General features: G+C 35.8%; 1 protein-coding gene across 2 annotated transcripts in view; it reads right to left on the bottom strand.

Annotated features, from left to right (window-relative positions):
- Nucleotides 1-26,056, bottom strand: part of LRRC7 (leucine rich repeat containing 7) — a 410,462-nt gene that overhangs the window by 67,533 nt on the left and 316,873 nt on the right. Inside the window, exons 17-21 of one of the 2 annotated variants that reach the window (XM_044914052.1) lie at nt 24,384-24,584; nt 16,110-16,221; nt 15,721-15,901; nt 12,345-14,025; nt 8,268-8,408 (exon numbers count right to left, since the gene is read on the bottom strand). In XM_044914052.1, coding sequence (XP_044769987.1) covers nt 8,268-8,408; nt 12,345-14,025; nt 15,721-15,901; nt 16,110-16,221; nt 24,384-24,584 — 2,316 coding nt within the window. The remainder of the gene's footprint in view (nt 1-8,267; nt 8,409-12,344; nt 14,026-15,720; nt 15,902-16,109; nt 16,222-24,383; nt 24,585-26,056) is intronic. The other variant, XM_044914051.1, reaches the window with a different exon arrangement.

Here is a 26,056-nt window from a genome sequence, read left to right as displayed (position 1 = left end):
ATAAACTGAAATCATATATTACATAGTATGTAACTTTCAATATTTCAAACCATAACCTAAAACAAATTTTATAAAGCTGTACTGATTCTGGTAGAACATGCCTTGCACTAATCCAACATAGTGTTAATACTAGCATAGTGTAAGATTTATGGTACTATGACATTATCTACAGATTGCTTTTAGGAAAGTAGGAAAGGAACATCAAAAATATTGTCCTATTAGAATCATGGCATAAATAAATGACTTTTGATTTTAAATTTATTTATATAGATCATTTATGCTTTAAAGTTTAAACTCTTCATATATTTGTAGCTGATTTATTGCTTATTATTTTTAACAAGTAATAATACCCCTGTCATTATTATTATTAATATAAGATACCAGGGAGGGCTCCATAGTCTGATCTGAGTAATAGCAAGTAATTACACACCATCAGAAAGACAGCCTCCAGTGGAGGGATATAGTACTGGTATATTTTTCCTGTGGAAGCAGATCAACTTTTTTTATGATTATATATGTATAATCATATACATACTTTCTCCTCCCCTAACCTACAGGATATCCAGATACTCCTTGATTTCCTGGGGAATTCTTATGTGGGTGAAAAATTATGCCCAGTGTTTCCTGTGCCGTTTTCTGTGTATGTTTTCAAGTATCCCTATGGATAAATAAAGCCTAGTGAGAGGGTATATGTGCACCTCTACTCTGTGTGAGGAACTGTCCAGCCCCAGGATGGGAGAACTGGGCCATTCTCTTCACAACATGGCACAGATGGGCTGCTTGGCAGCCGTCATCTGGTTATACAGAGCGGTCCTAGTTGGTTTTTAAAAAACAATTATATAACCATCCAATCTGCATTCTGACTGCATGCATTTTTTTAAAGGGATTGCTTGGAACTGTTTTAAAATAAGATTATGACACTAGATGAAGTTTTCCTAAGGTCTAATGGATATAATGAAAAGTAAGGAGATAGCTCAATTTTCTTCTTGTGCTTTGGCCCTAAGAATTCCTTTTTCATGAGTCTATCAGAAAATGTGAAAAAAGAGAAGAAAGGTACTGAATTGAAGCATCTGGGTTAGTTAGGGATTAATTCACTTGTGTTTGTTTGAAAAATCACATGTAGGTAACACATTTAAACTACATACGACTTGAAAAAAACAACAGCTATTTAATGCCTGTTTATCTGTTTTCAAGCATTAATTTTCTAGTCTTTTCCTTTTTCAGATTAACATGTTTGTATATGCTCACACACAATTTTTCTAGATATTAAAATATGACAGGTCAAATTATTAAAATTAAGCAGTTAAAATATAAGTTTTCAGGGTAAGCACTACTGACCGGTGTTTTTTTGTTTGTTTTGGCTTAAATTAATGGTTTAAATTAATATCCATGTCTTTCTGGCTTGATTTATTTGCCAGTGAGGTAGGATAACGCATGTGTTCATCTGGTTAGGTGCCTGTGCAAAATCTTTTTTTGAGAAGAGGCCAGAATGTAACACAAGTATTCTTTTATTTTATTCCCCCTCCATATCATTCTCCTCTCCTTCCTATTTCCTCCACTAGTCTTGCTTCAGCTGCCCAGACAGGACTCCTAGTCACAGAGAGCAACTGAGAATTGCAGAATTCTTTCTGGTGTTAAAAACAAAAAACAAAAAACAAAAAATGCAAAAATTCTTTAGTCAAAATCTTAATGTCATGATGGTGTAGGCTCTTCCCTAGTTTAAGAATCAATCTTTCTCTTTTTAAAATTAGAATTAGCAACCACACCGATTCTACACTACAGGGGTCAGAGGAAACATAAACATGCAGACACATAAAAAAAAAAACTTATACTAGACACCAAAATTAAAAGAATTTCCCGAAAGCAATTTCCTTTCTCCATTTCAAGAATGCTCTGGCATTTTTGTTTTTCTTAAGTAAGATACTCTGGGGGCTTAAGTTTGGAGAAATAGTAAGACCATGAAAACAGTTATTAATGTTGGGGGTGGGGAGGCGGTCCAAAAGAAAATTATACAGTGGGTTCACATTCTGTCCCAAAAGATGTTATAGCTATTTACAAAGAAATTATACTTTTGATAAAGTGCTACTGAGTTGTATATAAATGCAGTTGCTTAGTTGTTAAAATTCTATAAAAGATTAAAAGGAACAACTGAAATATATTAAAAAAAATGAAGCTATCACTGTTGAAGTTTGTTATTGCAGAGATAATAAGCAAACTGAGGTTCAGTTATTCATTCAATTATTTCTAGTACCACATTCTAGATATTTTCTTTAGATACTTTAAAAAAGTAAGAATGAGTCTTCTTTTCCTCAGCATAAATAACCTTAAATTAAATGTAAAAGACATGGAAAATCACCATAATGCACCATTTTCTCAGCTTCTAAATTCTGTAGGTCTTTAAATATTTTAAAAAGAATAGAGAAAATGGTCATTATGATTTAGTGAAAACTCAGAAATTATATTGTTAAGAAATACACTAATGCTAGGAGAAGTTTTGCTGAAGGGATACAGTCCCAGAAATGACTGTGGACATTTGTAGATTTAACATTTATGTTTTTGACTACTGTGAATGACCACAAATGTCTACTGGAAGAAGTAATTTCTAATCTTGCTGAGATGTAAATGTGCATGAAAATCTGTGATATATATGTGCATATGTGTGAGTGTGTGTATGCATGCACTTATGCCTGTCCATATGTGAATATGTTTGTATGTACAGGATTCACAAATATGAATAAATGAGCTGAGCTGATTTAGTAGTTTTGCTTTGGTTAGCTAATTAATGGGTGCACTGAATGCTTGACAAATTAGGCTTACTGCATTTAGCTGGAGAAATTATATGAGAGTGATAGTAGCATTTGGCACTCTGCAAAGGTCTTGGGATATATGCCTTAAGAACTCAAGGATCTATTTTGCTTAGTAATTGGCATATAGTTCACAAAAGGCATTACCATAGATTTTAAAATGTTTTAAAAATAATCTTCCCCAAAGTATTTTTAGTGCAAATTATTGTTACATTATTCATTTTCTGCACATACTTTTTAAAAAACAGGTATTACAAATATATGCCAAGTTTCAATATAAATCATTATGATTTCAAGGGGTTTAATCTGAAGGTTGTAATGTAACGTTCAGATGATTTTTTAAACCACCATTTCATTGTCATGGTGAGGAAGCATCTGTATGAGTACTAACATTATTATTTTGGTAATTTTAGTCATTGTCCATGAGGATTTATGTGGATTTACAGGCTTGAGGTTTTTTTCATAATTAGAAAGATAAGTGAATCTTTCTTGAGTGATAGGTAGCCAATAATAAATGCAGCAGAATCAATAGAAGCTATAGGCATAAGTTGCCCCAAGGTGCTGCATAAATCTTGTTTTGCTTTCACCCGAAAAAAAAAAAAAATGGAATTAAGTAAGTAACCCTTGAGACTAGGGTGAATAAATGCATATCAAATGTTGGTACTATTTGATCCTGAGTCATCCGCATAGATGCAGTAAGAAAGGACATTAGAAATTTAAAAATAATTTAACTGCACACATTTTTATCTGAGTTTTTCTAATCCAAAAGATAGTGGGATGAGTATCAACTAATAAAACAGATAGCAAGGCCATCTTCTTCCAGGCAAAATTCTATGAAAAGATCTTTAATACATATATTTCCATAATTTCAACTTCCCTTACCCTGAAATTGTAATTTATATTAGTGTCTGTTTCAATAAAGCCAATAAGCAGTAGGTGCTATGGTATAATATTATGGTGATAGAAGTTAAAAAGAAAGGAACAAGGAAAGAAGTGTCAGTTTCTCCAGCGGGGAAGAAATCACACTATACTAGCAGCCACACACCTGCAGAGGGGGAGCTAGGAGAGGCCAGCGATTTCTTCCCCAGCCCCACTTGTCTATGGGGCTGCAGACGCAGGAACGATTAACTTGTGATTTTCTTGGGTTCAGAATCTTTGGCCTTTCACTGCCATGAAGCATATTTCTTGGTAATACCGAGTGCCCAGGAAAAGCAACTGAATCTTAAAGAGCCTGAGGTAACTATGAGCATTTATTAGGTTCTGCTAACTGAGAGAGCCCTGTATCTGTGGCACATAGGGAATGATTTGGGTCATGATAAGTTTTGCATTAGTTACTATATTCTACTATGTAGTCTTTTCTCCATCCCAAAGATCTATTTTTCTGGATTACTGTGAAGATGATGTGAGATAATAATGTATATGAAAGAGCTTTATCAACTATTATGAGTTATGTTCTCTAAAAATGTCAGGTTTTATAAATATTTGAGAAGGCTCATTGTACGGTAAAAACAGCTGGGACCTTGGTGCCAAGCAGGGTCAGATCAAATTCTACCTACTACTATGTTAGGTGCAGAAAGAAAACGGTAGAATGTAGGTAGGTTCCTTTGTGTGACACATGAGCCTCAGTTTCCTGGTCCGTACAATGGAGATAAACACTTCCTTTGAGGGTTTGTGAGGGTTGTGTGAAAAAAACATATTTAAAGTACCTAATGGTACCAGGCACGCAGTAGATTCTTAAGAAATCCTAGTCTTTATTCTCCTGTTGAAATATTTTTTTACCATTAATCTGGATAATAAAAATGGCAATTTGAATCGACATTTTACAGTATTATATTTCTCTCTAATAACATAAAATTTCAAGACAATAACTAAGCTCAATTACAACAGAACACATCCGAAGAAGCACATGGAACCATTAATAAAGTCATAGAAAGTTGCCTTACATGCTTTTTGGAGAGGCAGCAAATAAATGATTAATGAATAAATGAATGAATAAATAAATGGATCAATAGAAAATACTAATAATTCTATAATTTAATAATGACTTATATATGTTAAATGTATGGTTACAAGTACTGTTAAATTTTTTAGGAAATTAGAATAAACATCAATAAATAAAAACATTAATGGAAATTAAATATTAAAATAATTTTGTTGTATATCTTAACATTTTGTTAATATCTTAGTAGGTGTCATAAAATTACCATAGAATATGTAATTTACTGTTTATAGTATAGGAAGCCTAGATGTAGCTTGTAATCCATGAAAAATGTACAATACTTGACTTGGCATGTAATAAATATGAACACATTAGAAATATTCAAAACAGAAAAATCTGGGAGAGTCTTTTCATCTACATAAATATTCACTTTGTAAATAGAAGTACAGATTCTTCAATCTTCATTTACAAACAGCTATATCCTTTAATTAGTTTATTATAAATTTGTTTAAAACATTTGAGAAAAAAATAACTAGATATATTTGGTAACCTAAACAGAAGCTCAAACCGAAAAACAAAATAACACCCTGAGTCAGGACCTCAGCTAGCACAAATAGTGCCTTTCTGCCAGTTACCAAAATGGAGGTGGGGGGAGGTCAGAATCACAGAAAGGTGCCCTCTGGGTACACAACCCGCAAAAATGTCGTCTCTGTGTGACAGAGAAAATATGAATAAGAGCTCCTTTCTCTTAATTGCAAGAGGGAAGGTTTGCCAAGCAGAGTACGGGGAAAGGGTGTGGACGTCAGCCCCTGAATGGTCCCAGAGGAGTAGCTGCAACTCTATTTCTAGTGCTTAACTGGTAATATATGTGAAAATGTTAGTTTATTTATATTTTTTAATTTTTAATTTTTTATTACTTTTATTATTTTTTTATTATCTTCAGTTAGCCAGCATATAGTACATCATAAGTTTTTGATGTAGTGTTAATTTAGATTCCTTAGGACATCCAGAGCTATTTGCCACAGCACCTACGTAGAGATGGCTAGTATTGTCATTTAGAAATTTTATAAATAAAAAGAGCTCTCGTATTTCCATGGGAGAATGAACAGTTTGATCTACTGAAAATTTTTCTTTATAAATTGATCTTACTCTATATTTTCAATGCAATTCTCATGGCTAACAAGCATTTAGAGACTACAAAATCTTAAATTGCTGATACTAATTTTTATTACCTTAAGCAGCAAGACAAAAATGTTGTAATAGGTTTTTATGCATTTGTAAGTCAAAGGAAAATAATTTTTGCCTCTCTCCTCTCCCAGTGAGAAAGGTTCGGGGAAATTGAACCTCAACCATAAGACCTGTTAGCAATGGTCAGTGGAGCCAAAAAAGGAAAATTTTCAGAGAAGATGACTCTAAAACTTGGCAGAAAAAACAAAGAAATTTTCAAATTAAAGAAGCTCTGCAGAAGAGCTGTGCCTGGGCACAAAGATGAAGGAAGGGGTAGAGACTTAGAGTGGACTCCATGGGAGTAAGTAGAGTCTGGAATAGTCTTGAAACATCAAGCACCCAGTGCCCGTACCTGATAAGGTTCCTGCACTGGCAGCAGGAGAGAAAAGTTGCCTCAGATGCCGAAAGCTGGAAGTTTAAGGCCTTAAACTGATAATCTGGGGTCATAAAGTCTTTTAGGGGTAATGGAGTAATTGTCCTGTCTGTATTTCTTTTCTCCCCCTTGCCTTCTCTTCTCAATCTCTCTGTCTCTCTCTCTCGCGTGTGGATAATAACATATTGATGATAATTCATTTTGAGATGGAGTCTTTCAATATTTGAATTATTTTTGGTTTTCAATTTAACGTAGCTTCCAAAGAGAATTCCTTTAGGTCATCTCTGTTATCTAACTGAGGAAGGTTGAAAAGTCTCTAAAATATTAGAACTCTCTAATATTTCTGATATAGGTTATCTTAGAGCTGTAGTAACAGTTAATGAATCCATTCCCTAGGGTACCCCAAACAAAATCAGAAAGTTAATATAGCAACATAGAGGTACCAAACTGATTTTGGGGGAACAATTTAGACATTGGGAAACAGCATTTCAAGTATATTACCATTTTTCAAACACTGAATATATCCATATTGTTCTATAGGTGGATGAGTTTAATGGGGCTAAACATTAAGCAAAATAAGGGGCTCTCCATATAATTTCAAGGAGTGCAAGCAATAGCTCCCTTCCTATCAAGATCTTGCTAATATGACCACTGAATTTTGAAATTCCATCCTCTTAGTTTAAGGTTTTGATTTCTATCAATTGCCAAGCCCTCTAGGACAAGGGCCTATTTAAATGGTGCTGTCTTATCTATTACTCAGTGCAAATTCAACATTCAAAAGTTCTTAATTTAGTTAGGTTTTTTTTTCCCCAAAACGACTGTGGGTGATGAAAAAGCTGTGAATATAAATGTCTCTTTGATTTTATTCCTCTATTGACAGTATGAAGCAAACTATCCAGAGTTAGGAATTGTTATTCAGACTAATTTAACAATAAAACATGGATTTGAGGTCTTTGACCCTCATTTTGCTGGGATGGGAGTTAGTTCCATATGTTCATTAATTTTACTATGAGAGAAGTGTTTGGAGGCTACTGTCATTCTCTTATCCCTACTTTGCACTGCTTTTTTCATAAAACTTACTAGGTTAATGACTATATTAATAATATAGTCATAATGACATATTGCATGAAAATGACTCATTAGTCTCCATCAAAATGTAACTAAGACAGAGGTATTAATCAATTTAAACAGGTAAAATGTTCATTCTCAGTTTTGCCTGAATAAAACAGCAGAAATGTTCCTTCGACAATGGAAATGTTTCCTCTTCCAGTATATTTCATTTCAAATGAGCCTACAATTATATTGAAAGCCCTGTTAACATGCTCCTTTTCCATTAGCCTAGGATGAGTAACAATTTGCTAGCTAAGCCACGAACTTGTTTCTCATGTTTTATTTCTGTGTGATATTTTCCACAAAGACGATGGGCTGAAGAAGCATTTAGGAGTGCCAACCACTTCATTTCCATTGTAACTTAGGTCCCTATGTCTTTTCCAAAGGGATCAACTGAAATCCAACAATAATTTCTAGCTCTGTCTCAGAATGCATCAGCAAGGGAAGAGAGGGCTATCTCCAAAAATGTTTTAAAAAATACATGTTCATAGATCTACACACACAAAAGAAAGGAAAACAAAGAATAAAAGAAAAAGAAATGAGTAATAAGAAAATGAGCCTTAAAGCAACTCAAAAAGCCATGTACCTGCTCAATCCAAAAAGCAAAGCTGTTAAGCAGGAACCTGAGAATCATTCTAGCTCCAAATATTCATTTAGCAGCTAAGAGTTCGGGCTCTACATTATTTGCCCTTGTGCTTTTTGGACTCAGAAGAGTCTATAAGCAGGGTTGTATGTACGGCCTAAACACATTAAGTGAACAAACAACATTAATTGGCTTTGGTATGCTGACACATGTAAGGCAGTCCATACTTACTTTCTGAAGAGGTAGTTCTTGTAGATCAAATTTAGACTTAGTCTGCAAGTTTAAAGTCATGCTTCTGCCTGCATGCATTGCTGAAATACCTCCATAGGGCAGCATGCCAAGGTTAACTGTGTTGTGTTTGTAAGCAGCATTCTGAGTAGAGGAAATAATCATGTGACAGGGTGTGAACACATGCTCAACAAACTGATTATTACATGAACATGTTTAAAATTTATAACATTTAACTTTAAGCGGGCAAACAGTAACTGTCTTTTAAACATGCACTTGATCAGACAGAAGCATACAGTACAGTGTTAGTTATGCACATAATGAGTACCATCCAAAACTACAGAAAAGACAAAAAGCAAGGATACATTCTGTTTTACATTTGCTGCTAACTCAAGGGCACAGAACCTATCTCATATATTGTGATCGTAGTGACTTTGGACAAATGTTGTTCGTTTGTGGTAGTCTAATAGTTAAAAAAAAATTCAAACAGTGAGATCTTAATCAAATTTTGCCAGCTCCAAATCTCATGGTCTCTTTCACATTGTGAGATAAACACATACACAAGACAAATATCAGCTTCTAATTCTGCCCTAAAACGAAGGCACTACAATGTTAAAGCCAAAAATCAGTGTCCTTTATTGCTCAGTCTATAGACATAATTACAGCAACTCAGAAAAAGAGCTGGTCAAAAAAAAAAAAAAAAAATCATTCAACCTGACTATTGGCTAATTGAATTTACTGATTAATTTAATTAAACCAGTCAAAGAAATTGTATGTGAATCCAAAATTTCTGACTTTTTTTGTTTCTTAAAAATTACATTTTAAACTGGAGAAATTTCATAATGAAACTAAAGGAATTATGATTTGAGCTATTAAGACTACTTATCTGATGTACCTAAATACCTATAGAGCGCTCTGGTGATACCTGCATTGTGGCCTTCAACAGGTGCATCTCAGGTTATTCCAAGGGTCGGAGAGCTAGTTAATTTTTCTTCTACAAAACTTCATTTAAATTAAAACATTTTTACGTCCTGTCATCAAATAGTTTCCGTTAGGACAATCTCCACTTTCCACCTCTCATAAGAAAGTAGTAATTGACAGTATTTGGCCCTTTTAAGAAATTTTCTTATTTTGGAAAAAAAATCTACACAAGTTAACTTAGTAAACTTTTTAAAAACTGAGTATTACTGAACAATAACAACAGGCAGCTATTCTATTCTGAGGGCATTGTTTGCAAAATAATGATTTTTAGCATCAGTTTCACTGAACTCAACTGAAAGACAATTATACTCCTGATGGTGTGCTTGTCTACCGATCATATTTGTTATGGATCCTTGATTATTTCATCCAGTGATTTTTCATTGTCACCATGCCAAAGATGAAAAGGACACCCAACATTTCAATCTAGCACTTGAATGATTCCTTAAGGTTTGAAATTATTCCAGTCTAGTCCCTCTTAGCTCCTGTAGAAGGGGAGCAGTCTTGGACATATGGGTTCATGTTTTAAATTTTCTCAGTCACAGTGGGACCCTGTACAGGAAGCATGAGCCTCGAAGTTAAACTACAGGAGAAAACAGCATCTTTTATCTACGGCAGTACTTGGAGCTGCCTCTCCAAGGTCAACACCAGGCAAGATCTTTAACCAACGTTATCTTGGGCTGTTAAGCTTATCCAACATCCAGGCCTCTGGGCAGTTCTCTCTTATGAAGAATGGACAAAGATCGTGTAGTTTCTAGTATAACTATTTGATTTCCGGGTTTAAATCCTCAACTAAATTTCCCTGGGAAGAAACACATGGTATCTCCGGTGCAGTCTGACTTTGAATGTTATGTTAAAAAAAGCACAGCTGTGTCAAAACTAGTCTTACATAATAATAAGTCTGTGCTTCGGTACCCTGAATTCCTCTTTTTGAGTAGCTGGAAGTTCTAAGTAAGATACAGCCTGAATAGCTCAGTCACGCAATTGAGATGGGGGAAGAAATGTTACTTGGAGAAAACGGGGACAAACTTTCAGGCTCTAGTATCTTGAAGCAATACTCTCAGGTAACCTAATTTCTTGGAATTAAATAAGAAGCTATGGAATATACATTGAAATTGCTCTGGAAAATGAAAGACAGACTGAGGGAATTATAAACGAAGAGGGGAAGCGTGGAAACTAATGAAAAAGGAAGGTGTTGTCACGGCAATAGGAAACACACATGAGTTTACTTTTAGTTTTCTGGATCTGGGCCAGGCAGGGTTTGCAGACTTCTGCCAATCCTAATCCCCCTCCCCTGGTCCTAGTTTACTCTCTCCAAAATCCTGCTCCAGCTGGAGGAGTAGCTCCATTCAAAGGAGAGGAACCATTTATCTGAGAAACCAGTAAATAAATGATGGTACCAAAAGCATTTTGTCTTCTTTTTCATGCTTTGTTTTCACTCACTCCTCTGTTGCCTCAAATTACTAGTCATTGTACATATGCTCTGAAAAGCTTCTTATAACCTTTTCTTGACTAGTTCATCTTACCCTGTTATGTATGGTCGTGTCTACACGAGGCCAGAGTTCCCAAACTGTACTGTATTATTTGGCCCCAAATATTTTCGCCCTCCAAGTTATCTGTCTATATGGAGGGTATAAGTTGAGGTAAGGCATGGTAACAACTGACCAGGTGTCTCCCACTGACAGCCAGTCATGAGGCTTTGATGAGGCTCCCTTCAATGGGACTGAGCACACCTATTTGAAACAGACATTCTGATGAAATATTTCACAAGGCAGAACCAATTTCCACATTGAAAACTAACACCCACACCCACATTTATTAGTTCACTTGTCCCTAAAGATAATTGTTTTCTTGTCATGTAGACACGACCTACAAACAATATAATTACTTAGAAAGAGTATACCTGAAAACGCAAAATTCAATATTAAGGAAATAATATAATAAATGCAGTGATCTGTGCTTTTAGCAGGACACCAAATGAAATAATAAAACTATTGAGCGAAACTTTCCAATGGTATATTATTACCCAGATCCCCAATTTACTCTAAGTATTTAAACCCTAGAAAATGAGAGCAGAAGGCCCCATTTTCATAAAAAAGACCTTAAGATTTTAAGGTCAATGCAGAGTACACAAGGCCCTCTACACCAAAGCCACAAAGTACATTCAATGAGAATGGTCAATTATTGATCATAGTTCTAGAAAATGAAATATCAGATTTCTCTTCAGGAGACACAAATAGGCAACAAAAAGTAATTCTAGGCTTTAAAGCAATATATATATATATATATATATGTACATATATATATGTACATATATATATATTTTTTTTTACCCTCCTCAATCACTATGCATTCCATGCTGTATTGTGACTCAGTTTGTAACTGAATTGGGATTAACTTTCTTTTTTTGGTTGCAGTATATGCACTAATTTGTACCTTTGTAGTCTTCATAAAGACATCGTCTATTTTTGTCGCCTGTAGTATGATTTGAAGTTAAACATTTCTTTTTGTATAAAAATCAACATTGTAAATGGCAGGATTTTTTATTGAGGGCATTCAATCTCCGCTTATTTTATTTTTCTGTTTCTTGCTGGGAAAAGGTTATTGCTCATTGGAAGTAATAACTTTAGTCGCCCCCTAGCAGTACTGTGTGGGACAATTTTATAGACAAATTAGGCCTGACTTGATTATAAGTGAGTCTGTGCAGAAAGGGGCCAGATACTCACTTTTTCTAGATTGAACAAAAATCATACTCTTTAGGTCGCTAGAGAACAGTTCTGTGTCCTAGGAGAGGCATTCCGCCTTACCGGCTAGAAAGCACCTGAAGCACCAGCCCACACAACGGCGTCAAATTCTTTCTTACTAACAATAGTTAGGCTAGACTCGGTAAATCATTCGCCTACAGGTTACGGACTCTGGAAGGGCGTTAAACAACATCCACGAGAAACTGTTACGAGCCATTTCCCCACAATAGAGAGAGAAACAAAATGTTGATCATCTGCTCATTCGTGTAGTTCATGCTTCCCTACATGTGCTTAGAGATGGCAGTGCAATGCAACTAAAGGCAGGGGGGGTATTCTTACAGAGAAATGCCGGACATACCCTGTCTAACCTTCTAGCTTCTATATGTCTAAGCAGCTGCTGTCTCCAGTCTGCAGGCATTTTCCCACAGCTCTCCTCTCCCCTCACAGGGGCGGGCCTTGGCTTTATATCACTGTTATCTGATGGCTTGTCACCATAGTTACCCAAGTTATAGTCAGATGGCAGTTTTTCCAAAAGAGCTGCCATAGTAGGCCTAGCTGAAACTGGCCTGGTTTGGGAGGCACCGTAACTCTCTGTACTGTAGCTTCTTGCAGACAATGGCCTCCTCTGCGTAAGGTTTTTAACTGGAAAACTTCCCGCCTGAGCTTTCACTTCTTGATATGAAGGGTGTTCATCTTCGTACCTGCCATTCCTTTTCAGGAACTGGGACTCAGTCACTGAAACGCTGCTTTGGCGATCCAGACCGCCCCTATAGGGAGGTCTGCCGTACCTATCACTCGGAGGCAGCTCATGAGGTTCACTGACCCTTCTAAACATGGCCATCTCTGTGGAGCTCGCCAGGGAGTCGGCTCTTCTCAGGAAGCCCGTCCTGGCACCTTGGCTTGCAAACTGGGCATTCACCACAGCATCCTCATTAACGGATGGCTGAGAAAACGAGAACATTTGCTCCATCGGTGGGTATCCTCTGTAAGCTCTGGGACTAACCAAATCCTTGGCGATGTTTTTGCCGGGCTGTTGCACGTACTCAGAATTGTGTTGAAAGGGGGGCGGTATCCTCTTTTCGGCTTTAACTTCCACTGCTCCTTGGGGATTGAAACTTTGGTCAAACTGATAGACTTTTTTGGTCATGGAAGCTTTTTGTTGCTGTGGCCCTTTACTACTTCCATACGTGAGCATCTCGTCATCCAGCATTGGGACTGACTGGCTTCGAGACATACTGGACATACCATGCTCTGGCCCCAACATTTTATCTGGCCGTTCATGGCTTCCTAAGTGATCACTCCCAGAAGCATAGTTTTCTAATGGTATGTTATACACCTTGTATGTACCAATGTCAATCTCATCGATACTCTGTGACTTTTTGAATTTATTGGACTTGATATCTTTCATGAGTGGGGAAAGCCTCTCTGTGCTTTTGCTAATGGAAATAACACCTTTAGAAGATTCTGGGCGGCAGTGGATCTGAGAAAAGACATTGCTAAGACTCCTGTTGGGATTGGAATCGTGATACTCCCATGGTACTCCTGGAGAAAAAGGACTAGGTATTTCAGCAGATTCTTTTATATGTTCTTTCCTTTCAGGCAATGGGCTGGTGGTGGGGGTTGTCTCTAATTTGGAAGGGAAAGCGGTCCTGTCTTCAAAAGGACTAGGGGTTCTGGTCCAATTCTGCCAGGGATTGGAAGGAGGCACTTCTGTTTCTGGTGTGTGTCTGTGTGTAGACTGCTCAAGTTCCAGGGGAACACCAACAATCCTATCCTGCCTAAGCAAAGGCCTGCGTCCGTGAGAAGATGTGCTTCTAGATTTTGAACTTAAGAGAGGATTGTTGTTGGCATTCTCGCCTGCGGTCTCCTCTGCAACAAACCCTGTGTTATCATAATGTGAACCATCAGGCCAGTTGTCCGTGAAGGCGTCACTCATTGGCAGCCGGTCCGGACGCTGCGGTACATTCCCCGGGGGAACAGCCTCCCGCTGGCTGAGTAATGGCTTTGAATCGAGAGGCTGTGGGAAAGATTGTGCAATCCTGTGAAGACAGTGGGAAGACAAAATATGAAAATAAGGACGAGCTGGGTCTTTGCCAGAAAGAGAACAAGCAGCCAAGACTGCCACAATCCTCTGTTTCACTGATCATTCATCCATACCTCACTTTCAATTAAGATGGCATAGTTATTTCAGCCCTGCCCCCCAAATCCACCCCTTTTCCTTGCTTTTTTATTTCCTCCTTGTAATCATCACCTTCTAACATATTATATCAGTTACTTACCTGTTTTATTTATTGAGCATTGTTGTGTGTCCTTTGCTAGAATGTAAACTCATGAGGGCAGAGATTTTTTTTTTTTCCTCTTCAGACCTAGCATAATGCCTGGCACTTGGTAGGCATGAAAATACATATTTGTTGGATGATTAAATGAATGAAAGAAAGAGATAGGTTTTCAGTGATGGTCCTGCCACTTGTCTGATAATTAGAATCACCTGATTCTTGGTCCTCATCCCTGGAATTTCTGATTCAGTACATTTCCAAACTATTGGTCGAGAGTACCATTCTTATAAGTACTTGATATATCTGATGAACCCAAATTGTCTTCAAATAACATTTATTTGAAGGCCAGGTATTGAAAACACTAAATTCATTGTATAGGGAACACATTTTCCTAGAATGTAAATTATATTATATTATGACTTTTGGTCATTGGCTTGTTTGTGCCAGTGACCACAGTATTTCTAGAAGATGCTCGTTTTTTTAGGTTTATTCTAAACCATTTGCACACTAATAACATTGAATAATACATATATATATATATATATATGTATTTTATCAGTGAGAGAAAGACCTTTAAGTGCTTTTGCTAATTGAAAAATAGTAAATTTAGAAGGAACCTTCCAAAGTACCTCATTAAGCTCAGCTTATATCACAAATAATGAACTTGTAAACTGAAAGAGTTAAGATTCTTATCATGGGCACTGAATGGTAGAAATAGTTATCCATTAATTACCAAAGAATATATTGTTGACAGTAGTGATATTATCAGTAAAATATGAGTAATAATCATTGACTACCTATATGATGATTTGTATTTGCTGTTTGTACCTTAAAACAAAACAACAAGGTACAAAACAAAAGAATCAGAACTGGGTAATTACTACCTCACTAAATCACTTTATTGTGCTCTTTGGCTTTTGATTTTTATCTGTATAATGGAAGTAAAATAGAGTAGGAACCATTTTGGAAAGATTAAATACTTTTGCTTATAGCCTAACTTTTCCAGGTGGTGATAAAATGATGATGATGATGATAACGATGATGACAATAGCAATGACAATTTTATTAAATATTTACTTTGTACTGGGCACACAAGTGCTTTCCATGCATCTTGGTTTAATCCATAACCCCACTGGGGATAGTGAAATGCCCACGTGTGTCATAAATAAGTACTAGGCAAACAGGATTTTTGGTTTCAAATTTTTTAAATTTCTGTTCCTATTATCTCAACCTGATAATCTCCTGCCATCTCTCCCTTAAACAATGGTTTTGCTGTATAAAATGGATTCATCCTCTCCTGGAAATCCTGGTGGGAATGTGATTGCTTACCTGCCCCTTCCATCTGTCTTCTACACCATTCATGCGCTGAATACAATTCAAAAATTAAGATCCCATTTTTTAAAAAAAGTTGCTGAAAGTAAGCACTTGGGAACAGAAAAAAGGGAATTCTAAACACACCTGTTACCCCATAAAGAATTATGTACTGCATCTTTAGCTGTTGTCTGCAAGGACCCCACTTTAACCCGGGTGTTAGAGGATCCTGAGGAAGCCTGGGAAGGCGAGTAGTCTGAGTAAGTGCCTGAGGAAACACTGTTATTCAGACAGTGAGTTTTGTCAACTTCAGACTCATCAGTTGATTCTGAAATGTAAAGGGGAAAATGTTATAATGCTATGAACATTGACAATAATAAACACAGAAAAGCAAGTATGGAAAACAGCATAACAATGTTAGGAATATATATTTGTAAAATATTTCTATAGACTATGGTGTATCATAAGTTACGACTGGTGATTCATCATGCACATGCATTTGTGGCATATTTTCCACATTAGGTTCACAGTGTTACCTTTTTTGTCCTTCCCTAGCAGAACAAGTTTGGGTGGGTACAGAGGGGTCTCAGCTAATGAAGGGTGAAGTTCCCCAATCCTCATTTCATTAGCTGGATGAACAAAAGAATCCTGAGAGATATAATAATATAGGACAAGGAAAGTAAACATTTAAACATTGGTTAACCAAGGTGGCAATATCTTTACTTGGCTCAGATTTAAAGATGGGGCTCTAGAATATAAGTCACTGTGGAGCACTGGGAGAAGTGAATCATATGTTTCTCTGAGGTGAGTACTAAAATGTTTTGTTCTTTCTAATTTAAATGAGTCCATTTGTTGATCAGACATTTTTTGGATGCCTGTTGATATGCCTGGCACTGTGCAAAGAACTGTAGAGTTTCCAAAGAAAGACAAAATGTGACCCATGTCCCTTGGAGATTTACCATCTAGTTGGGGAGATGAGATAAATCTTATTATAACACATGACTGAATTATGATAAGCTGTATGTGAGTATATGATACTTATATGCATATATATGATATATATATGCATGTAAGAATCTAAGAGGGGAGCTCCCTTAAGAGTTCTAAGAGGGAAAGTCCATCACTGACCAACTAAATTTCTTTTCATCTTCAGCCATGCTCCTGCACAATTGGGTCCTTTAAATCCGGCTTTTATTGCCAATCCCCCTGTTAACTCTTACTGTTTCCCAAGTGATCTTATCCTCAATTTCTTTAGTTCTATCATGACTTCTTCCTAAGGTTTCTAGTTTTCTCATGATTAATCTAGCTTGCTAAATCTTCATTCTAAATCCATTCATTGAGTGTAATGAGCAACCCTGGTACAAGAATATAACTTTATAAAGACAAATGAACATGTTAAAAAACCCTGTGAATTTTAAACTTCTTTAATTAAAATTATTATTTCCAGTTAACCAGATAATGAGAGAGCATTGGGGAAGGTAAAATACCAAATTCTCACTTTTTTATACACACAAAAATGTTTTGTCTATGCCCACAGGGAGGTAGTGATATAAATTTATGCATGGCAGTTATCTTTATGTCTTTTTTTTCTTAAACCTTAGGTTAATTTGAATTCAAAAAATAATTTTCAGCATTTTTCAGTTTTCCCATTAATTAGTTCTTGTTAGTTTAAAACATTAATGCAATACATTTAGAAATATTTTGTTAAATAAAGAATATACTTGAGCACACAAATATAGTAAATGAAATGTGTCCCACTTTATAACTAATTGGTAATAGACAGAAACTTTTATTATATATTTCAATGCCCCACATAGTGAGTGACAGGCTCAAGTCTTTGGGTATTGCGAAGAAACAGCCATTTCTTTAGCTCCTGGCTTAAGTTCAATTTTTTGGGTTGGTTTTTGTTAGGTTTGTATGAGAATACTTGCCTGTGAAAAACCTGGGTATATATCTGATATTTGTTAATTATTTAAAAAAATATTTCTAGCTGAACCTTTCATTTCCTACAAGTAAATTTTAAGACTCAGCAAGGTCCATGCTTACAGGGAAAATTAGACCAAGATCCAGCATAGAGGCAGGATTCTTGGGTTCATGTCCAAAAATCTTCCCTTATATTGTGCCACCTCCTAGTGAGCTCAACTGTGAGCACATTACAGACTTTTAAAATCCCGTTCCAGATTTGAAGAGGGATAGGAAAGAGAGAGGGATTGATGGAAATTCTGGAGATGAAGAGGGAAATCTGTGTTTCCATGGATTTTGAAAACTATTTCAAGGTATTATGATAAAGTTTTAAGGTGACAGAATAGAGAGTAAAAGGCTTTACACATCTTTGTAGAAATTTATAAGTAGAAGCAGACACAAGTTTGAGAAATTGTACCATGAAAAGTCATAAAATATGTTAAGGCTTATCAAAAAATATTCAATTACAAAGTGGCATATTTCTCTTCCATTCCTGCTTTATCATTTATTAATCAGGTTATCTTGGGCAAGTCAGTGTACCTCTCTGTACCTTATTCAATTCATCAGTAAAATGAAGGTAATAGATGATAGGAATTAATGCTATTTTCAGTCTAGTACTAACATTCTATGAATCTAAATGTAACTTATTTGTTGAAATAAGTTTAAAAAGGAAATATTCTTATGACACCTGATAATGAAGTACAGGAATTTTGTTTTAGTCAACAAAAGAAACCAAAGAGTTGTACAAGCATAGAAATGTAAATATAATTAAGGGCTTCATTACTTCATTTCCTTATGACTTATACAATCAGTGTGCAAGTTATCTTGAATGTATAGATCAAATTTTCAAATTTGTATCCCAAGATTGTGGCTGGAGCTTGGCATGGTAGGTATGGTATGACTCAGATTCAAGTCTCTGGTTCTGCTCAAGAATTTCTACTTTGAATCAAAAAGAGCTCTAGTGACTAGGAAGAGACTCTGATATCAGCTAATCATGAGCTTGCCCCTTTTCTCCAGAGTTCTGTGGCCCTCCACCTAGGAGGATTAGCACTACTGAAGCAAGAACAGTGGATTCCCACTGATCCAGTTAGACTCACTTATCTTCATGAGCAAAATGATAATGATGATGATGATGATGAAGATGATGATGCCATCAGTTATGGAGGATCTATTACATATCTGCTACTGTGCTACTATGCTAAACACTTTATCTGTATCATCTCTGTTAATTACTTAATTGATAACCTAGTTTTTACTGTTATTATTTTTAAGTTATTTACTATCATTATCTTTGTTTTACAGTTAAGGAAATGGAGGCTCAGAGAGGTAAAGTCATAATTCCAAGTCACCAACTCAGTGAGTGGTAGAGCCAAGATTTGAACTGGGATCTGTGCAATGGAAGGCCTTCTGTGTGATACTATGTATGCTCTACTGTCTACCCTAAGGAAAGCTCACCTCTCAGCTGGACTTCACAGAACAGACAAGTTAACTGTCCACCAAAGGAAATTAATCATTGATTCTGTCTCTATAAATTCTTTTAGAGAGGCTGGAGGAGTCAAGTTCACATTGGGAAAAGTGGGTGAAGCTTTTGGGACTACTTCTATGGTGAAGGCAGTGGAAGTTATTGGTCAGGAATCAAATATAATGAGGGTCCCATTTTAAGCACCTTGAACCATATTTGCTTCTGGTAAGGAGACAGAGGAGGGGGAGAAAGAAAAGGTAGAATCTCTTTTTTTTCTTTAACCCATTGACTTTGTGTTGTTCAGACTAAATCTCAGCTGCTACTGTTGTAGGGAAAGGGAGCCTAACGTAGAAGTGAGAGGGGGAAAAAACTTGTGTCTGAGCTTTCAGGAGTCCAGGTCTAGTATTAATAAAAGCATTTAAGGACATTTTCAAGGGTAAATGACTACTCTCTATTACCAGGAGAGAGATGTGTTTCCTCTATAGAAAGAAATTGGGTGGAGTCTCCTAACAAACAAAAAAGTCCAGAAACTTTGTGAACATGGTGGACACAGTGAACAGGTATCCAGTGAGAAGTTTTCTTTAATGCAGGGTAGTGGCCCACAAAAGGATTAAAGGTGGATGGGCAGGATTAGCACATCATTCTCTTTTGGAAGGGAAGGGAATTATCATTTACTGTAGCTTTCCTCTTCACCAAGAACTGTGCTTGCAGCTGTATAAAAATACTTGTTTTCATCTGATTTTATCTCCACAAAACTCTAAATGTTATTGTTACCTGTATTTCTAAAGATACAGAAAGCAAAGCTCAGAAAGTTTTCAATGACTTGTCAAGATCACAAAATTGGTAACAAGGTAAATTCAATTAATGTCTACTAGACTCAAAAGCACTTTTTCTTGTTCCCAAACTGGGCTCCAAGATACCTGTGGTGCTGTTTTTAATTCATCACAGGAATACATGGTTTATTTTAAATATTTGAGGGAAACAAAGCAATACTTGACATCAGTCAGATACTGTGTGAATTAGTGGCTCTCAGTTTCAATATTAGATTGCACTTTCCTTTTGATGACAATCTTTGTGAAACTGGGTTTTTGGTGGTTGCTGTGATCAAAAATCAAATGCTATTTGAAAATCAATGTGAAACAGAATTGTAGTATCTAATATGATTCGAAGGTTTGAGAAGGTAAGTGGTGTCCCACAGGGGCACACATTTCATTAATAAGTAGTTTTGCTATTCAAGCATGAAATAAAACTATTATTTTCCTTTTCAATTTATGTGTATTATTCTTCAAATGACCACTAGGCAGTGCATAAATATTTATTAAGTCGTTCACACCTACTACTTAATAAATGGAACTGTTAGGTACTTCTTTTGGTCTATGATCCTTGTAACAAAATTACTAAGACACTAAAGGCATTTGTATACCAAGATTTTTAGAACACTTAGCCTTTACTCATTTTATGTCATAGCTTTATTTACCATACCATTCTTCTTCCTGCCTTCCCTCCTCTTTCCCTGCTCTCCTCACTCTCCCAATAGTCTTCATCATGATATTTTGCCTTTACTCATATTATATTAATGTATTAATATGGTAAATTGTTGTTTTTAGAATACATGTTATTCAACACATAGGTGATAAAATATAAATAGGTATGGCAGCCAACACTTAATTAGTGATTAATTTGACAAAAACTCAGAGAAATTGTTCTTCCCCCTCAATTAACTTCTAATTGGATGTAGGGACAGACATGTTATCAGTATTACAACACTAGACTCTATCAGTTGTTCATGTACTCAACAGATATTTATTGTGTCTGACTCTGTAGTAAGCACTGTGCTGGACACCAGAAAGACAATGGTAGGCAAGACATACCTGGCTCCTGCCCTCATGAAACTAAGTCTGAAGTTAATAAACAACATAATCATAAATGTTTTCCTTATATTTAACACAAATAAGCAGGATGATGTGATAGAGAAAATCAGAGGTTCTACTGATCATGGTGATCAGGGAAGGCCTTCCTATTGAGGTCATCTCTAAACTAAAACTTGGAAAGACGTGGAAGTGCTAGTCATATAAAGAGCTGGGTGCTACATACTGAATGTTTGTGTCCCCTCAAAATTCATACGTTTAAACCTATATGATGATATTTGGAGGTGGGATCTTTTTGGGAGGCGATTAGGTCATGAGGATAGAACCTTCATGAATGAAATTAGTGCCATTGTAAAAGAGACCCTACAAAGCTCCCTATCTCCTTCTACCACGTGAAGTCACAGAGAGAAGATGGCCATCTATAAACCAGGAAGTAGGCCTTTACTAGACACTGAATCTATTAGTACCTTGATCTTGGACTTCTTAGCCTCCAGAACTGTGATAAATAAATGTTTTTGTTTAAAAGCCATGTAGTCTATGGTATTCTGTTATAGCAGCCTGAATGGACTAAGACACAGGGAAAAAGCAAATGTAAACTTCATAAAACTTATATAAAGGAATATGGAAGTAGAGGACAACCTTCATACCTCCCCGTCCTCCTTGTTCATATGACCCTCCCAGCTGTATTCTTTGCCTAGCATAACGTATATTAAAACTCTTGGCATAGGGTTGGCAAATAGAAAGTGATCAATAAATATTGATTTCCTTTTCCTTTTCCTTTTTTCCTCTGCTGCATTTGTAATCTATTTACCTTATTTATTCTTATCATTTTCTATTTCTGGTTCTGCCTACCTCTATTCTTTTTTCCTTGGTTTTCCATATTTAACCATATGGATAAATCTATCATGCAGTGTGTGATACTCTCTTCCGTATTCTTGACAGTATGAACTAAATAATGACTCAAAAATGTCATACAAGTGCAAAACATACAATAAAATGCTTCATATACACTAATCAGCTGGACACCTGGCCATCTGTATTTATTTTATTTGGAAGTGGAAAATATGGAGTGTGGCCCCTTGATCTGGATGAGCAATTCAAGAAGGGAGGATGATAAAAAAGCAACAGCTTCTCTTTGCTCTAGGATGGCTAAAAGTTGGGGAAAGAAGATCTAGAATCTCAGTTTTAGAAAAAGTATTGAAATTACCAGTAAGATTTCTGTTCAAGATAAAAGGCCAGGAGAAGAAGAAAACTAAGAAAGGGTGGGATGAATCACTGAAATAATTATAAAGCTTAAGATTGAGTTTCAATTAGATAGGAAATAAGTGTTTTTAAGGAGGGCAAATTAGATTTGTGTCTTAAAAAGATCATTATTAGGAGCACGTGGGTGGCTCAGTTGGTTAAGTGTCCAACTTTGGCTCAGGTCATGATCTCAGGTCCTGCAATCAAGTCCCTCATTGGGCTCTCTTCTCAGCAGGAAGTCTGCTTCTCCCTCTCCCTTTGCCCCTCTCCCTGCTTGGGCTCTCTCTCTGTCTCTCTCTCTTAAATAAATAAAATCTTAAAAAAATAAATAAAAAGGGCATTAGCAAAGTAATGAGGGGGCTGGGGACAATGTAAGCCAAGAAGTTGACAGTTTTTATAATAATGCAGGACAGAGTTGAGGGCCTGAGGAGGTTGAAGAGATACACCTAGATGAAAATGTAGATTTAGGTGACCGGAAGGGGCAGTGAGTGGAGAGAAAGAAGGAAAAAGAAATCAGGATACCTTCCAAATTTCTAGCTTGAGTAAGCTAGTAGATAATAGTGCTAGCAGAGATCAAGGTTGGGCATATAGGAGCAGAAGTAAATTTGGGGAAGAAACATTAAATATAATTTTGGATTTTTCAAGTTTGAAATGCTTGTGGGATAATTTTAAGATTTATTTTCTCTACAAGGGTTATTACAAAATTTATATCCAAAGCCATCTTTTCCTTGCCTCACCTATCCCAATCCTGTATTAAGCAATTTTAGAATCTTCTTATTTTGTAGCAAAATTACAGTTTATGGGTTATTATGACCTCACAATTATTTTAATGTTAAACTGTGATTGCATGAGGTTTAAATATGAAGTGTATGTGTATTAGTGTGTACCTCTTAAATGTTGGCTTTCTTCCTTTTTATATTATTAGAGTGTCTTAGAGATAAAAGAAAAGTCTGTTTCTCTGCTATTGCATATCTGTAATATTTTAGAAAGAAAAAGTACAATAATACTGATTTCATAAACAAAAAGAAAAAAAAACAATGAAAATGAGTATTTACTTAAATTTTCTTCCCTGGATACCAGGCTGTATTCTTCTTTTCTGGGGTGGGCTGGTACCTCTGCTGGCAGATAGTCACACCAGGCTTATTTTTGCTCAAACTTTTCCCTTTGTCTGGAATGACTTCCTCTCTTTTGACTTTAAAAGAATCACCCCATTATCAATATGCAGTTCAACCTTAAACTGTTTCACATAACTTTTTAATTGATTGGCAGTGATTGCTTCTCTCCAATTTCTTAAAGTATTATATTCTCCATCACACAACTAATCATGTGATCATATTTTATATAATATGTTCTCTAATTACTTCATCTGTGGTAATTTTACCTGGCTAGGCCCTAAATTAGTTGGGGACTATGTGTACATTTTATATTTCTTTTCTCTCTCTCACAGTATTTAGCACAGTGCTAAATATACAGTTGGTGTTTAATCAGTGCAACAAATTGATGCTGTGAAATGCAGATTTGTAAAAGAGTTTCACAAACCTAGATTTTTGAGAAGTAGATACAGTAACGTCTAGATGTACTCATTCATACCAGTTATGTTTCTAATGAAGATAAAAAGGTGATAACCAAATTAGCTGAAGAGTGGATGAGATAGTACAGAGGTGGTATAAATGTAGTTGAATTCTTTTCAGACCATACAGATTGATAAGGATGAATATCTAGTTGATTCTAAAATACAGGAATTAAGTTTCACATGGCCAGATCCAGAAAAGCTAAATTTCAAACTTATCTCCTCTTTGTCATGTTTATAAAAGTGTTTCCTATAAAGGTTTTAATCCAAACACAGAAACAAACAAACAAAAAATGGGCTCTAAATCTGATCAAGAATCTTACTGAGATTTGTAGAGTAAAAAAAAAAAAAAGCTTCATTTAGTCTTTTCTAATGACTCATACAATAAAAGTTTGGGGTAGCCAAAAGAGTGTAGTGAAAATGATATAATGCACTTACTGGCCAGGCCTAGCTGAGTGAGCAAGTTATTCCTTCTGTGTGTATTGGAACTTTTGGAGCTGTATTAATAATTTTAGGCCATGAGGGTGTCATTTACCTGTAATTTATTAAATGCAACCCTCATAGTTTGAAAAAGTAGAGAGACTTATTTATATTTTAGGGGGAAAATGCACTTATCAGAGAAGATCTAATCAGTTAAAAAGACATAGAATTTAGTAATTCCAAAAAATCCAAACCACACTGGCAATTACCAATAACCTTGAAATACCTCCACTGTAATCTCCTTTGGGGCTACAGGCCACTTGTGTTCATATTTTTCTTTCACAGTTTGCTCCGTGTTAGCAGTTGGATTTGAATTCTCAACACGCACTCCATGGCTTGGCTTACCCACCAGATTTTGAACAGATTTTACCATATTCTTTAAATCCTCTGGATAAGGAGTTGGATATCGTTTTAGGTTTATTTCAACCTAGAAGTTTATAAAAAGAAATTTAACATAAAAATACCTTCGGCAAACATGTTCACAAAACTACTCCATTTTATGTGCAGTAGCAAAACCAAATGCAATATAGTGAGTGTTGAGCTGACTGAGAAACTGTATTGTAGAGTAGAGCACATTCTGCCCTCACAGGGCTTCTTCCCACCCTGTCCACCTTCTAGATTAAAAAGCATTTTTGGGTTATATTCTATCTTTAGACCTACCCTGCAGATGGTTGAAATAGCAGTAGGTCAAACATATAAGTGACTGGTAATCTGAAGATTTTAAGCGTTACTATCAGCTGCTTTTATACTTTAGAGGTTGTTCTTTCCCTATCTTAATTATTTATAAGTAATTATTTTCATGTTAAGGATATCTTTGGAATATCAACGTAGATGATAAGAGGAGACCCCAAAAGATTTAGAGTTTATCATGGATTAAAAAAATGGGGAACTGACAGTATCTGCTACCAAATATCCATCAGCTCTATGTTAATTAGCATGTTATATCAAAAGGTCAGGGAGCTAATTCTTGTTAATACCTAAAAAGAATATGCTTCAGGGTGGCTTTTATATTTAGTTTTTGCCCTAATAAAGCAACATGTTTTGTAGGTAATGTCTTAAAATAAAAAGAAATTTAAAAATTGAGGAGATTTTCTAAGATATTCTAGATAAACATGTAAATTTTGGCTTGTATTGCCCAGATATTTATTTCCATTCTTGAATTCATTTTTGTTGTATCGATCTGACTTTGGGGAACATATATATTAATGATTATTCTTCACATTTAATTTAGAGAGAGAAAATATGAGACACTTCCATATGGAAAATCCCATTATCAGAATATTTAAAATATACGTAAATTGGAATAAATACAAATTATCCATGCTGATTAAAAGGGAGTGGGAAGGAAAACAAGGAGCAGATTTATTTGTCCTGGCTTATTCCAACCGTCATGCCTTTTGCATCTGAGTAGAACCAACTTTACAAAATGGAATGGTTTATGTGATTGTGGTGAGTATGTGTCTGTGGAAAGTGTGTGTGGGGGTAGGTTGGGAGGAAGGGAGAAGAAAGCAAAGCTGAAGAAGGAAGGAGTGGGAATGAGAGGAAAGGAGAAAGTGGGGGGGGGCACACACATACCCACCCACCAACACCCATGTAATTCATGGGATGTAAGAATGGGATGTATGATGGTGGTATAGATCTGAGGATTATAAATACAAATTCAAACACTTTTGCTCATCTGCAGTTTTAGCAAATCCACCAACTTTGTTATATTTATTCTTCCCTGTGGCTCATTTTCCATATCAAATACTGGGATTGGACTCCACTTGATGACTTCTAACATTCCTTTCAGTATTAAACAATCAAAATTATTTTTCCAATAAATTTTTGGAAAGCTGAGGAAAAACCAGATAATTTTGCTAGTATAAATATTGTTGTAGTCTCTTATACTCCCAAACA

This window comes from Neomonachus schauinslandi, chromosome 4 (genome assembly GCF_002201575.2).
Source record: "Neomonachus schauinslandi chromosome 4, ASM220157v2, whole genome shotgun sequence".
Lineage (NCBI taxonomy): Eukaryota > Metazoa > Chordata > Mammalia > Carnivora > Phocidae > Neomonachus > Neomonachus schauinslandi.
Note: the sequence above shows the minus strand (reverse complement) of the source record. Positions and strands in the feature narration are given on the sequence as shown.